Consider the following 16,433-nt stretch of genomic DNA (forward strand, 5'->3'; position numbering starts at 1 on the left):
CTCCTCCATGCCATGTGGCAGCTTTCCCTTTACTCATACCTTTGCTCTACATGTGCTCATGGCACCACAACTCTCAACAAAGCTTGCCTCTAAATTCCCATGTTTGTGTGCATCTTCAAAAAGCAGGGTGAGGTTAGTCGAGTGCAAGGGGATGAAGGAGCTAATTCTTAGTTGGGAGGAAGAGTTTGAACGAGCGAGGCATCAAACACAGACCCATGATGCTCCGCCCTTAGAGCACATTCCCGCACCTTTGAACTACAATATGGAAATTGAGCACCAAAAAGTGGCACAAGAATAGGGAACCTGTTCTCTCGTGTCGGCTTACCTCCCCGTCCCTATGTTATATGTGCATTTGTAGATGGGTTGGCAGGTTTTTGTAGGGCAAGAGGTCTCCTGGATTCACGCTCCCACAAAGCTCGGCCGTTTCTTCGATTTTAGTGGGCTCACTTTGTCGTTCTCCTTTTAGGTGACAGAAGGGGAACATGCCATGGGAACGCTACTGGGTATCTGTTCCGTGAAAATAGAGAGCAGGGGTGTTTACAGGTTGGAGCCCACCCTTCCCCACCCATGGTGCATTGAATGCATTCGGGTTGTGGGCTGGACACGGGTGCTCAGGCAATGGTGCTAGTCCATGATCGGTGGTGGGCGGCAGGGCCAATGGGGTGTGCAAGTCTGCAAAACACGATGATGCTCATGGGTGGGGGTGGCAAAGTTGTGTGGAGTATTTGTAAGATAGGGGTGGACAGTTTGAAGCAAAGGAAGTGATTGGGTCAAGGGATGTGGTCACAATAAACGTGCGAGCTACAAATACGAGCTACATCACCCATCTACGACAGGATGAAACATCTGCATCTATTCAGCCGGCTGATCGAAAGGCTAACCTCTCTCAAACGTCCCGAAGCGCCCCGAGCCATTGCGAGCCTCGTGTGAGACACCACCCTCTCCGTAAGATATATAGAGAAGAGAAGAGAAGAGAAGATTCGGAGAGTTGTAATGAATGAATGAAGGAATATGTGATGAGGAGGGGAGGGCCAGGCAAGGGGAAGGTGGTTCAAAAGGTCCAAGGGGGAGAGGTTCCAAAACATATACATACATAAACAGAATGCTATTACAAAGACTTCCCATTCTGATGACCGTCTTATAAATCTCTGCATTTTAGCTTCCCCTGTTTCTTGAACAAGAGCTTCTTCGACGGAACCTCAGAGCTCCATCGCCACCCTCCCTCCCTCCCACCTCCATCGCCACTCCATCGCCAGCCTCCTCCTCCTCCTTCGCCATGCCCTCCCCCCCTTGATCGCTTCCCTCTCCATGGACTATGAGCGCTCCGATTCCAGCGGTATTTTTGCCTCTCCCCTCCTCCTCCTCCTCCTCCTCCTCCTCCTCCTCCTCCTCATTTCCCTTCCTTCCTTCCCTTCCTTCCTCTTCCTTCCTTCCCTTCCTCGCTGATTTTCTTTTCGCTCGCCTCCTCTCCCCCTTTCCTTCTTCATTAAACTCTCTTAGGTCTCCTAGCTTGCTCGTTTTACATGCAATTGCCCCTCGGCTCTTTAGGGTTTTGCACCTCGCCCCGCAAACGGGCTCAGGACATTGTCTCGCGGGAATGCTCGGAGGAATTTTGCTGGTTTCGCCACCCCGAAACGCCCGATTCGTGACTCCGTGTGTAATGAATGCTGGTGTTTCTACCCCTGATTTAGGGCATGTCGAAAGTGAAGCGTTTCTCTATATTGTTCAGGTTTCCATCCCATCAGCTCCTAAGAAGTGGGAGCAGTGAGCGTCCAGCCGATCGCATGTTTTGGACTTGAGCCTACGGCCCAAAAATCGCAGAACTTCACGCAGTGTCACAAATTGACACTTGAGATACTCGTCAGCATCGGTCAATTGTCGTTCAATTTTCCAATGTTAGTGCGAGGATTTTGTCCTCTTCAAAATTTATTAATTCAACGAGTACCAAATTAAACGGGTTGAAGTTGTAGCGATAATTTATGTTCAGACGAGCCCCTCCATCGCTATGCCTTTACTTGTCCAGCGGCCACAGCTAGTTCCGTTGCGACCGCACCCTGTAATTGCATATTATGTGCTTCTAGATTAGGGCTGATCGGGCGGTCAGTTTTTGCAGCAAAAAAATGTGCCTTAGCAGCGAGCCCAATTTCCTGAAAAGATATCTCGATCGGTTCTTAAAAGCTATTGAAAGAAGCGTTTAGCAGTTTCTCCAGCAATAAATGTGCTTGAGCACACTGCTCCTGAAAGGTTCTCAAAAACATTGAAAGCAGCGTTCAGCTTAATAGCCTATAAAAAGGTGCAAATTGACAGGAACATAAATACTTTCTTGTACTTCACTTAGAACTGAAATATTGTTCTTTCTTTTGGCGTCAAGTGCTCTCATAGCTGGACTCTCTCTGTGTCACCTTTAATTTTGTGGGCGCTCTAAGAGTGGAGTATTTATTTGGATACTCAAGTCTAATTGAAAGATCTTGTGTTTGAGGGTTTTGAAAGTAGTTTTGGGAACCTCCAAATGCTTGATTGTATTGGATTTGGGGAAAAATCTCAGGGAAATACATCGTATTTTAAGCTGATTTATGAGATCATAAATCCTCACTAGTTCTCATTTTCAACAACGGCAGTTGATTAAGACTTCTGTATTTTTTCTCAATGGGCTTGGGACATGGTGATTTATTGGATCGAATATGGGCTATGTTGATGTACTCCTGAAGCTGCCTAGCAACAACTTTATCTTCCTATGTCGAGCTACACGTATAAGTTTGTCTGAATATGGGATATCTGAGAGTAAATCAATGACATAATTCACATGATTTTGTGGAAGTGGCCTATATGATGTCTGTATAGGAAATGAGTATTGGGCTTATTATATTGCACAAATAGACCTTGGGAGGCGTTATTCGTTGTACAATTTTGCATGCATAAGATGTTACATCCATGCCCATGATGAAAATAAACAACAATAGTACCAGCCTTGATCTGTAATTTCGTACATTGCATTGGTTTTTTTTGGCTTGTGGTGGAAATTTATCCTAATTTAATTCTCTCTCTCTCTCTCTCTCTCTCTCTCTCATTTCATTTTTTATTTTCTGCTTTGTTTATTCATTTTTACAATCAAAAGTTTTGGTTGTTTGTTTGGTAAGCAATGGGTTTACCAAAGCGATTTTGGTATCTTTCAATACCCAATGTGACAAGACAAGTGTTGCTTTGCTTATTTAGTTGTTATTAGTATTATATTTTCTCATGCACTTATAATTTTGTCTAAAGTCGCTTACAAACTCCCTTTTTTTTTTCTGGTTTACTCATAATTTTGTCTAAAGTCGCTTGCAAACTCCCTTTTTTCCTTTGTTCTTTCCTTGTTCTATTGATAAACTTAATTTGTATGATTGGATATGTTCTAGTCTTATGAAGGTATATATATAACTCTTTTCCCAATAATAATTACAGACGAACATCTTACTTCATTTTTAAGATTCATGTTTCAAGCCTTGTGAACCTTTCATTCATAAGTTTTATGTCATAGTTCCAAACACTTGGTAAATGATAATCTCTAAGTTGGATACAACTTTTCATCAGTGCAATATCCAATCCCCTTTAGAAGCAACACTCTCCATCATGGACAGTCATGCTTCCCTAGCAACCTTTAGAGCTGTAAGAAACTCCAATGGCAAATGAGGGCTACAGCCTTTACTAGCAAATGTGCTTAGCTTGTGGATGGTCATCTAACTTCTATATTTTTGCAAAATATATCTAAGTTGAGTTTGAACTTCCTAAGATATGTTTCCTATTATTTTTTGTGGGATACTTTCTTGAAATTCACAAAAGCAGGTGGTAAATTGTTTTCCTCTTATTCTTGGGCATAGTTACCAGCCGAAACGGAAACGGAAGAGACGGAGTTTCCGGGCGCCGCCGAAACGGAAATGGAAGAAACGGCAATATGATACAATTTATGTATAAAAATTTATTTTTTATACATAATATAATTATCAATAGAGTGCAAATCATACATAATACAAATTACAATTATCTATACTTGAAGGCTGAAGCTTCAGCCTTCAAGCATCAATGCATCATTCATGCCTCTATGATTCTAAATTCTTGAATGATGCTTCAATAATCTGTAATCAACATGTATCATGAGTCATGACTAACAACTTTGGCATTACAAGAATCTGAAATTTAGAAGTTTGAAGTACTTTAAAGTTTAAACTTAGCACACAAGTTTAAACTTGAAAGTATCCAATGTCTAGACTCCATAGATGATCATGATTCATGATCCACAAATTTCATGATCATGACTCATGACTCATGAGTCATGCAAGACTCAAAATAAAAGCACCCATGGATGATATAAAAAAAAGCAGCAGGACTACTGATCATTTGCATCATCCATGGACTTCTCGTCATCGTCATCCTTTGCGTCCTCAGATAAGCTTGAGGCATCTGTGTCACTGTCTGAAGAAGAATCATTAACATCAGGATCAGGACCATCGGGTGTAACTGAAGTACTAGCACCATCTTCAGATGGTTGAGTGTATGATCGTGTGTGGTGTGCTGGTGCTGACAGCCCCTCATACAACATGGTGTATATGTCCAACTCCTCCCGTGGGATATCTGATATGGCCTTCATCTTCTCCACGTCCACCTTGTCTACATTCACTTAGCGAGGTTCGGGGCAGCCGGCGGTGAACTCAAGGAGACGGAGGTTGCAATGACAAAACACCAACCGCTCCAATTGAGCCGTGCTCAATCTGTTCCTCTTCTTTGTGTGAAAGAGGGCCCAAGTGCTCCAGTTTCTCTCACAAGGACCGGAACTGCAGTCCTGTGAGAGAACACGTATAGCAAGGCGTTTCTGCCATAAGCCAATTAAGCCGAGATAAGTATCAGGAACTTGATAACTTTAAACATATTTGTAGTAGATAAAACTTCAAATTACTTATTAACGACTAAGCTCTAACTAGTGGTGTTGGAACTTGTCTCTTAGACTCTTACCAAAGTAGGAGTACAGTTGCCATATTTCTCCCACCAGGAGACAAGTTGCAACTGTGTCTCTCGGAGCCTAGCCGTAGGTCAACCAAAGGAGAGGCTGTGATTGCGGAACAATAGAAGTTCATCCTCCATTCTTCGTTGCATCTCCAAGTCACCACCCGTCCAATTTTGTAGATACTGTTGCATCCCCTCCTCCAACTCGTCATTCTTATATTGCTCTTGATTGCGCTTGAGCGGATGCAATACATGTGCCACCGCATGGATTGGGCGGTGGAACCAATTCCACCGCTTATTCCATATAGCACGGATGGACTCAACCCTAAATCATGCCACAAGAAATTAGAATGCATTATGCATGCAAAATTCATAGACTATAGATAATAGTACATACATAATATATATCTGAAAATTCCAGGCTTCATGATAACAAATTGCCATTTAGTAACTGCAATAATTATACATATTACAAAAGTAAAAAGTCTTACTTATCAGGCGATAGGGAAGTGTTTCTGTTGAGGGCCTCTCCAATCTTGTCCATAAACTCGTATAAGAGCCCTAATGTGCTTCCCTCCATGTCCGTGATGCGAAGCACCGTGTAGATAGGATTAATCGATTTGATTAATGCCTCCGCTTGATTCCACCAAGACTCATCCATGATCATGCGAAAAAATTTGATAGACTTTGCTTGGCCTCTATCATCCCAATCTCCCTACTCCCGAGACACAACCGTGCGCAACAAGCCCTGGCGCACTCGCACAAGCCTCTCCACCACTATGAACATGTAAGCAAACCTTGTGGCTGGAGGTTTCAATAGCTCAAGGTCACTGTAAGCCCGATAGATGCTGAGGACTTTGGGTCTCTTCGTGACAAACTTCACGATACTGCGGGCTGTGGAGAAGATGGCATCAATCCAAGGTATCTTCCCTAGGTCCTCGATCAAAAGATCAAGGCAATGTGAGGCACAGGGTGTCCACACAATCTTAGGGAACTCATCTTCTAACATGGCACCCATTGACACACAATTGTTGCCATTATCAGTCACCACCTGCATCACATGCTCAACAAATGCTCCCAAATATACAGCCCTGTAATCACTGTATTTGCAGTGGAAGCGTCTATGGCTCTCAAGAACATGGTTCCCTTGCAAGAAGACACTAAAATATTGTACACATTCCTCTTGCGTGCATCTGACCATCCATCGCATAAGAGTGTGCATCCATATTTTTTCCAAGTCTCTTTCAAGGGCTTCATCTGGTCTTCCACACATTCCCTCTCTCTTCTTAGCTCTCTTGTCCGCAAGGCCTCATATGTAGGCCCTTCCCATTCATACCCAATGCGGCTTACGGCTCTCATGGCCTTCCTCCATCGTGTAGTCTTCGCCACATGAAAGGGTATTGCACACTGTATGAAGAGCTTTGTGAGCTGACTAGTGGCCTCCTTCACTGCTTGCTTTTGCAAGCGTGCTTGAATGCTAGACCTTTGCAGTGATCCTCTTTTCCCCGCACTAGCATCCACACTAATTGATCCATGTGGCAAGGGTGTTCTCCTGGCACTAGGACCCGCGCTCGATGTAGTTGATGCCCCTCTACTTCTCTTTGCAGAACCCAATGTGCTGGCATCATCCAATGGCTCAGTGTTAGCAGCCTCTTCTTCATCTTGCAGCCCTTGTCCTCCACTTTTTGCAGCCAAGGCTGCCATACGCACACGCTTCCATTCTGTTAGGCCACCTTTCACTGGAGCAGGCACGAACTCACAAGGTCCTACATCCTTGCTTGGAACACCTGCTAGATGGTCTTTCATTCGTGTGACAGACCCTGTTTTGCTTATGCCGCAATAGTTGCATCTCCACTTCTTGGAGCCACTGCCTCCTTTATAACTATCCAGGAGGGAGACATGGACCCAATAAGCATCTCTTGGCATTGAGAAGGATGGAGAGGTGAGAAGGAGGATGGAGAGGTCACAAGTGAGAAAGGATGGGAGGTAGACCGTAGAAGGAGGATGGAGAGATAGAGGTAAAAGAGGATGGAGAGGTGGAAGGAGCCTGGAGGATCAGAGGTAGAAGTGAAGGAGGATGGAGAGCAGGAGGATGGAGAGGTAGAAGGTAAGATTAAAGAGAGGATGGAGAGAAGAAGGATGGAGGGATGGAGTCTAGAGAGCAGGCTGCCAAGCTGCAGCTTGCAGGATGGAGAAGATGGAGCAAAGGATGAAGAGGATGGAGAGAGAAGGATGGAGATCCAAGAGCAAAGGATGGAGAGAACAACAAGGATGCACAAGAGGAGTGGAACGGGCTGGAGGTGGCGAAAGATGAAGAGAGGCGGCCGAAATCGCGTTTTTAGGGTTTAGGGCAAAAGCAGGGTTTACGAAACGGCGTTTCTTGACGAAACGCCATTTCCGTTTCGTCGTTTCCGTTTCTGCCCACGAAACGGGCGTTTCGTGCAACTATGTTCTTGGGTAGGGGGACATGAAGCCCTTCTCCTTCAGTGGGTGGGTCTCTGTGGATGTAGCAGCCATGTCCAAGGTGGTTAGCGGTAGAGAGCAGTGGTAGAGCGATGCCAATCAATAGCACCAGTAGCATTCAATTTGGCAACTACAGCGACAATAGGCTGTTTGAGTCTGGAACTTGATTCCGTCTAAGCTGATTGGATTGGTGGCAAAATTGTCAAAGATTGTGTGGGAATTCTGGGTTTGTGCTGCGTCCGATCACCAATTAGAAAGTGCAAACGAAATCTGGCATACTGGAAGGATTTTTGAGTTATTGAGTGAGGGACTCTGGGAGAGTGGGTCTTGGGATTGGAAGCACCGACGCTTGAGGCTGGCAAGTGTCGCATATCCTTTGCTGAGTTGGGCCTGCATAGCTGGTCTCATTGTGAATATCAGGCCTGGGAAGAGAGCCCCAAACCATCTCAACTGGTGCTTGTCGAAGGTGAACTGCTCTTGATGTGCTGTTGCCTGAGATGGATGGAACAGCATGACCTTGGTTTTACCAAGGTTGACCTTCAGATCTTGTCTCACAAAAATATTGAAGTTGCAGCTAGGTGGTGTTGGAGACCTCGGTTGAGGAGTAGATTAAAACCATGTCAGACATGGAATCACCCATTGATATCCTCAAAGAGTGGGGGAGGTGAATACGTGTATATCCTAGTATCACATTGAGGCCCATTCTGTTCTGCTCATCTACCACGCCTTATCTGGGAGGATCTCTTACCACTACATACATTCAAAACATGGTTAACCCAACGAGCTTCTTGTGAAGCTCAACTTCTGCAAGGACCATTGCTTAAAGATATCAAGGAGGGCTTCATCTGTAATCTGCCCGTACGGAGACCTAGACTTTCAAACCATCTGCATGTGCGTGCATACCAGCACCTCTGATTGCCCTCAGTTGCTAAAGTCATAGATAGGGCGAGTCATCCAGACTCAAACCATTTGCATGTGCGTGTGTACCAGCACCTTTGAAGACCCTCAGCTGCTAAAGTCATAGATAGGGCCAGTCATGGAAACCTGCATCGGTCTGAGGTCTAGGAAACATACTCCAACTCCCTGACTTGGTAGAGTTATATGATCACCTGGAATGCTGTGTCAAGTTGTACTGGAGATGTCCCAAACTCAGCTAGAACATTTGATGTGAGACGGACGGCTTACTGCGGATCATCCGTACAAACTTGATGATTCGGGAACTAGAATTTGCAGGACGTTTTAGTGTATTGTTCCCTCTCACTTATATATTCTAGTCCTATGAAGGTATGCTTTTCTATCACTTAAGCAAACATGCAACTCTTGATGAATTTTCCCCTAATGGTGGCCAGCGTTTGGGCCCCATGGATTTATCTTTTATATGAATGCCGAAGTTCTTGAACCACACTGTGCTTTCCTTACTATTTACTGATGGAACAGGGACAGATGATGATCTTCCACCTTCCCAACCTGGTCGTGCATCTCGAGGTGGAAGAGTTAGCGGTAATGGAAGGGCTATTAGTGCAGCTCATTATGGGCGACCAACGCCAGATCAGCAGCTGTGCAAGCTGGAGCAAGATGCTTATATTGCTGTTCTTCAGGCGTTTAAAGCACAATCTGAACACATCACTTGGGTAAAATTCTTGCTTTTTCTTGGTTGAGTAGGTTTCTCAGCTAAAACTAGCTTTTATGTAATCTAAACAGCTAAGAGCTACTAAAAAGCATGTTCTTCACATAAGGCCATGGTTTATCCTCAATGATATGGATCCTTGTCCATGGTGGTATCTTTTTTTAATTGGTTATGCAGAAATTGCTCCTCATAGAGTTCTTCGGTGACCTTTCATAACCTCCATGAAATCTATTTTGATCTGCGTGTGCAATAGTTTGTGTCATCTATAGTTTCTCTTCTCTAAGTTGAGCATAGGAAGGTATTTTGTGCTTACAATTCAAATGAAGTCTCCGACTCCCAAACAAGCTTCCCGAAATAGCCCGAAACACTATAGAACAGCAAGTATACACCAAAATAAGTGATAGGTAGTGCCCAAAAGCTGTCCAAAGTGCAGCAAAAAATGAGACCTGAACTTGTGTTTGAGGTGTAGCAACAATGTCGTAGATGAATCGGAACCGAAGTAGGGCTCTGACCTGCTCAATAGCTCCCGTCTGCACATGCTGGAAAAAATAGCATTGATCATGACTATTGTGTCCAAGAGCCGTCTCTGAAAAAAGAAGGATGTTCAGCTGAAAGTGCTGGCATTCCTTGCTTGCTTCAGGACTCCGCCCCGTAAAAAGATACTCTCTTTGCATTGCCTGTGTTGGATGATGATTTCCCTCAACTAATGATAAAATGACAGCTGCAATCCGATCGTATCCTCAAGGTGATCAAGGTGCATCTGATATAACAATGTAAGATAGCGACTACAAGGTGAGATTATTTAGCCTACGGGTAAAGAGTTGTATTCAGCCTATTGGCAAACAAAGAATGAACTGTAGATACTCTCTAGGGAGGGGGATGGTTGTAGCCCAATCCTGCATTCATTCTCACACACCCAGAAACCCAAGCAGGGTGTTTATGTTGTCTTCTCTCAGTTCAGTGCATTCTGCATTCACTGACAGATAATGGGCTAGAGATAGAATAAGTCAGTTTCCTTGTCCTTTACATTGGTATCAGAGCTTTGGAATTTCTTTCCTTAAGAGTGTAAGGTACATATTTGGGAGTATTGTGTAAGGTACATATTTGGGAGTATTGTGCAGCATACACTTCGGCATGTCAACCATGACCAATGAGACACCATCTAATTATAGTTCCAACCATATGCATATGTTTGGTTTTCCAACACAAATTGCAAATTTCTCGAATCTTGATTGCAAATTGCAAATTGCAAATTTGTAGGTTTTTTCCCTCTCCTTTGAGATTTTGTAATTGCTGATGGGAAAGAGAAAGGATGCTGAATGCCAGTATGCAGATGTCCTTGCAACTCTGGGCAAGGGTATGAAAACTAGAAGCTCCTTACATTTGATGTAGTATTGACCATTGTCTTGTTTCTCAAATGCTCATCTCTAATAGTCCAGTATTTTCTCAGGTGTTCTAGAAAGCAATGTTCATTGTTCAAACTTCAGCGTTCACTTTTAAAGTTTTATACAATCTATGGTCTGAAATGGGGATTTGAATGTTCAAGAGGGAGAACGCTTATTGCGATTTGATTGCCAGCTCCCTTCTTTGCTGCCAATTAGTGTCAGGTGTGGGCTTGAAGACTTGGAACAGGTTTCACTATCAGCCTAGTACGAGCAAGGTTATCATTAACAGAGATGTTATCTTTGCTGAAACTCTGTTATGCCCTTGTTGGACTGTCAAAAACAGCCAACTATTGTTGACATCCAACAACCTGGGCCTTTGTGTTGCCGCACGAGGGCCGCTGCTAGTCACATGCAGGGACACTAAATGGAAGTTGCCCTTCTTCTTACACTCTTGTGCTGCTGCAATAACTTACACAGCTCGTTTTTGGCTTCCTTGCTCATTTTCTGCTCCATGGCTTCCACACAAAGCTTTTAGCCATTATATCAATGGATTCGACAGTTACATACATTGGTTTTACTAATTTTTGAAACTGTAACTAGAATGATTGTCAAGCTAAGAAAGATGCAACACCTCATATATGGAGTTTGACTCCATGCACCATCTTCCCAGAAGACTAACAGGATGATAAGGAAGGCAGAAGGTCTCCTTAGGTGAAGGTAATCTTTGCCAGTGACTGTTCAATAGGTTGGGTAATCTTCATATAATGCTGGCCTATGGGGTAAGGATAGGCTAGCAGTCTAGGATAGGTGGGAGCGAAAGACTTCATTGTCCTGCCTTGTTAGACATGCCGATTTAGGAGAGAAGCACTCTCGTGAAAGTACAATATGCTTACTCATGTTTTAATACATAACCTTTCCTCTTGTGGTCATGGGAAGCTAGCATTGTCACTAGGACAACTGCTTGTTTTAGCCTTGCAGTCTCAGACATGGAGAGCGGCTGAGCCTGCCCACTGCTTTTGAGCCAGGGTTTTTCTGGCCTTAATTACGAGAAAATAGCAGTGATGAGGTTGAAAAATAATCTCCAGGATTTTGAGATCCTCTTCAACATCCAGCAGGAGAGGAACATCTCTTTGAAGTGCTAAAGCAGGAGTAATGTGAGGTTCTGAGGTACTGGTAGAAAGGTAAGCTAAGCGTTCTGTACACGACATGGTCAGTGGGATCTAAAGGAAATATTTGGAAGAGATAAGAGATAAGAGTCTTCCTGTATGTTCCTATACACTGTTGCAGTTCTTGTTTAAATTTGAGTAAGTCTCAGACAAAATAATCTGTAACTGCTTATCATTTGATATTTAATTCTTGTGTAGAATAAATAGATCCCCCTCTTGCAGTAGGAAGTCTTTGTGCATTTAATTGAAATGACGGCTGGCTGCTGGAAAGTTTCTGCAGGAAAGACTTTCTTTTAACTTGGTTTTTTCTTATAAGATATACAGATTGTGCTAATGGTAAGTTTGCTAGTCATGCTATGTACATTTTATTGCACTTGCTCTCATCTCTTAAGGCCAAAGAGCAGTTGATTTCAAATAAAAGGAAACTGTTTAAACAGCATTGTGGTACTGAATTGATGGTTTAAAGAGGGTGATTACCTTTTTGTTGAATGTGCTTGCTATTATCACACAGGCAAAAGAACAGCTTGTGTCAAACTTACGGAAAGAGTTAAGGATTTCGGACCAACAACATTTGGATTTCCTAGTGGAAGTTGGGGCAAATGCTACACTTCGTCAAATCAGGTCCAGTGCTTGTATTAGTTTCAGAGAGAACATTAGGTTTCTGCATTTTTGTGATGCAGCAGGGTCATGACTCATGAAAGGCAAAGAGTAGACACAATCTTTTTACTGGATTATGAAATAGTGTGACCTCTGGGTGAGTTTCGTCCAAAGGCATTCATTGGAGATACGTGTTTATTTGACTGTGGTCGATTTGATATGAAATGTTATCATGATCCCTAAATTTTATTGTTCTTGACAACCTCTTTGAAGCCTTGTCTGGATATGGAAAACAGGGAGCGGAGGCCACAGGTGGATGAACGCATGGGCCCACCCATGTATGCTCCACCGCTTCCGGATTCTGCTCCAGCTCCTGTTGCAGCAGCATCGCGGAAAAAGCAGAAAACTGCACATGTCTCACAGGCGACGTTGCCACCTCCGGCAATGAAATCTTCTTTGGTTCCATCTCCCACATTAGCTTCAAATGCTCCTGGGAAGCGTGCTCCACCTGTTGGAGCAAGAGGCAAGAAGAGCAAAGGGGTATGCCTGGATTTTTGTGAGTAGCAGCTTGCATTTCACAAATGCACTTATAGTCATTAGCATGTTTGATCATGTTTTAAACTTGCGTTTGCAGAGCCGTCAGCAGCCAAATGTTTCCAGTCTGACTACAAAGACACTTTCAGTAGGAGTGCCTTCTGCCGGGGAAGGTTCAGCTCCTGCTACCAGTAGAGGTGGTGGTCTAGCAGGAGATGTTCCCATCGATCCTTGGATAGGAAGAAGGGTGAAAACAAGATGGCCTGCTGACAATGCTTTCTATGAAGCAGTTATAACAGACTATAACCCAGAGAATGTAAGTCATGCGATTAACAAATTTTGAGATCCTAAGTTTTCTGCTTAGCTGGCAAAGTGGAGCTGCTAATGTTTGCACATATTATAATAGTTTGGCTGGCATAGTTTCCCATGTCAATGGATATCACTAGATGGTTCAACATTCATTCCAAGTGTAGTGTATTAGTGCCAAGAAAACCTATAACATGAGTCATCGTTTTGCTAAGAATCCCTGAATGATTTTCTTGCATGTTCTTTACCATCCAAAAATAATGTTTGGTAAGCTCTTTTAAAAATCAGCTTTACTAGCTAGCATAGGTACACTATTGTTTCAGGAATAATTTTCATTGTCTGATGATATTTTTAGACCTAGTGGTGTTCCTCTTCAGTGATTAATTCTTTTACTGTAGTGAAAGTCTGAAAGAATGAGAAGAAAATATGAGGTACAGTTTTGTGTCAATCTTTGGAGTAGACAAGTATACTGAAGGAAGCATGGTGAGAGAGAGAGAGAGAGAGAGAGAGAGAGAGAGAGAGAGAGAGGCTAGGGTGAGAGGAAATGATACTTAAATGAAGCCATCATGAAAGGCTTTCATTCATTCATCATCATCAATGAGACGAGCGAAGTATGAAAGGCTTTCATTCATTCATCATCATCAATGAGACGAGCGAAGTACAAGACTTTATAAGCTAGACACACTCACATATGTACTAGGTGCATATGGGATAAATCCCAAGATGACACGTGGTACTCATACATGAACCACTACTAGATCTCCTAGGACAACATGTCACATAACACACCAACACACTTTGGCTATGGTTTCTCCAACACCCCCCTTTAGAGCAAAGAGTGTGAGACCCAACACGTAAGGAGTAGACCAATCCCCCCTCCATTGCAATATTGCGAAGAGCAAGTCCAACTATCCAACACCTCCCGTGTGATAGTGACTTCTCAGTCAGCTTACAACCGGCAAGGGTAGACTATCACTGGTCACCCGTCCTTACGCTGAACGGGGTGGTCAATACCATCATACCAAAGTAAAAAACCATACAATTATTTTTGGGGGACACAACCTAGGGTAGAGTACCCTTATTGACTCCAATCCAAATACATTCATTTTAGAAGGACTACTCAAGGCTGAGAACCTTTATTGACTCAACACAAAAGAACTAGTAGCATTAAATATCATCTACCACCTCAGATCATGCAATATAGCAGATAAAGCTTGTTCTTTAGGTCCAGTAGATGTGGCGAAAAGATTCTCGAGCTTGTCCAATGTCTCCTTGGCTGAACTATCGAGGTCAAGATGATGAAGTAGATTGTCAGCCAGCCTCAAACCAATAAGCACTAGTGCCTTGTCATTCTTCTCATCCCAAGTGATGACTTGTGCAGATGGGTCTTCGCCACGAGGATGAGGGTCCATGTGTGCAAGACGGCTGAAGAGGTGCTCCTGTAGATAGTTGCAGCAGCTGGATGAAGCCCTAAAGTACTCCAAAATGCAAACGTGGCTGATGTAGATGGCTAGGCGATAGCTGTAGGTGTTTCAGATGCAAAGGTGGGTCTCGAAATCTGCAAGGCGGCTCAGCAAGGCACTCTGAAATGCAAAGGCAGGTCCGAAAACTGAAGGTCGGCTGTTATATGCATGCTAGAGGCTGGAAAACAGCTTGGAAGTGGCTTTGTTGAAGGCGGTTATGCAGCAGCAGCACATAGGATGCTGATTTTGGTGACGAAATGCTCCAAAATGTCCACACGTGCAGAAAATGCCTTGGGAAGTGAGCCGACCCGCAAGCAGGGAGGCTGCCAAGAGTGCCTAGAATACTCCAATGCAAGCGCTCTAGTCGGGTGCAAACAGCTGAAAGGAGGAGACAACACTAAAATGTCATTGGGTGTGGTCAAAAGGATGTGCAGCCTATTTCAAAGTGGAGCCATTTCTACTTTGTTGCCAGGCACTTTAGTCTAATTGGCCTAGAAATGTTTTGGAGATTTCTTGCTTTAGGCCATGGGAAAGGAGAATATGATGAAGATGAAGCTGTCATTAAGATAGGCTGCCTGTCAATCTCTTCGAGAGAGGAGGCAGGAATTCTCCGAAGGGTACTTCTGAAGCAGGCCCAAGCTTTTAGTATAGTGACCATAAGTGGGGAGGAAGGAGATCTGAGACGGGCTGGAGTGAAAATCCATCTGGTGCTGTCCATCCAATCTCCACTTGAGGAGGGGTTGCAGGTTTGGTTGCAATGAATATATATCTTTTCCCATGGCTCATCCCCAGGCATAAGACCTCTAGCCACAAACTTGCAAAGCAAGGCCTTACACTACAAATCTGGGTCTATGATGTTGAGTTCTCCCTCCTGCGTCAGAAGGATTAAGGTCTCCTACGCCATCCTGGCAATAGTGTCTACTGTGCCATCTAGCCCACTCCATAAAAACTTTCTTAGAGGCCTTATGAGCTGAGTGATTCAATCCGTGGAGCTGCACCAACAAGAGCAAACATACCAAGCCGTGGCCAGCAAAACCTGGTTAACAATGACCACCTTGGATGCAAGGTCCAACCTGGCTGAACTCCAGAAAAGGAGTTTCCTCCTAATGCTCTCCAACACCGGAGCAAATTGCTGCGGAGAGCAGATACCCATACCGACCTGGCATCCTAGATATCTGCTTGACGCACCCCTCTGAGTCCAAGTGAAGCCCAAATGGAGTGTCATCATCATTGATCCAAAAGCCATTGGACTTGTGCCAATTAAGTGAGCACCTGCTGCAATACAAAACAAGTACAAGGCTGTCCTATAGGAAGTGAGTCTGAGAGGAGGCTTTCAAGAAAATAGCAACGTCATCTCCTAGCTTACAATCAACGAGGTCCTCCTCTTGTTTGAGCAGGGTAGTTTGAGCCCAAGAATGTTAGCTCGAGATCTAAGAAAAATGCTCATAGCCTCAGCCACAAAAAGTCAAAGAAAAGGGGCAAGAGGGCGTCCCTGTTGGACTAATCTGGAAATTTGAAATCTGTCTCCCCTGACCCCTCCGATAAGCACCTGGCTGTGGGCTGATCTGTACAAGGCTGAAACCTTTGATCCGTGCATCTGAACATCCAAAATGATGAAGGGTGCTCTTAAAGAAATTCCAATCTGCCCTGTCGTAGGCTTTTTCAAAGTCCAGGAGAAGAATCGCTAGCTTTTGTCTGTTCTGCATGGCCCACCCAGAAGCTTCCCAAAAATAGAAATTATTATTAAAAATGCTTCTGACACGAACAAATCCCGTCTGCGTATAGATATGGAAGTATGGGAATCAAAGGCAAGTTGATTGCTTTCGCCAGGATTTTATAGCAAGTGCCCAATAAAGTGATAGGTCTCCATTGTGACACTAAATTTCTGCACCCCCCTTTTGGGATTAGATGTATG

The 16,433-nt window shown here is 43.9% G+C and overlaps 1 protein-coding gene across 2 annotated transcripts in view; it reads left to right on the forward strand.

Moving 5' to 3' along the window:
- Positions 1–1,106: 1,106 nt before the first annotated feature.
- The window catches only part of LOC147884182 (protein EMSY-LIKE 3-like), a 32,297-nt gene continuing 16,970 nt past the window's right edge, over positions 1,107–16,433 (forward strand). The window contains exons 1-5 of one of the 2 annotated variants that reach the window (XM_087398522.1): positions 1,107–1,346; positions 8,882–9,071; positions 12,130–12,239; positions 12,512–12,755; positions 12,850–13,065. In XM_087398522.1, coding sequence (XP_087254648.1) covers positions 1,309–1,346; positions 8,882–9,071; positions 12,130–12,239; positions 12,512–12,755; positions 12,850–13,065 — 798 coding nt within the window. In that variant the 5' untranslated portion in view covers positions 1,107–1,308. Of the gene's footprint in view, positions 1,347–8,877; positions 9,072–12,129; positions 12,240–12,511; positions 12,756–12,849; positions 13,066–16,433 lie in introns of both variants that reach the window. The other variant, XM_087398523.1, reaches the window with a different exon arrangement.

This window comes from Dipteris shenzhenensis, chromosome 27, assembly GCF_047967505.1.
Source record: "Dipteris shenzhenensis isolate YYH24624 ecotype China chromosome 27, Dip_SZ_1.0, whole genome shotgun sequence".
Taxonomy (NCBI): Eukaryota; Viridiplantae; Streptophyta; class Polypodiopsida; order Gleicheniales; family Dipteridaceae; genus Dipteris; species Dipteris shenzhenensis.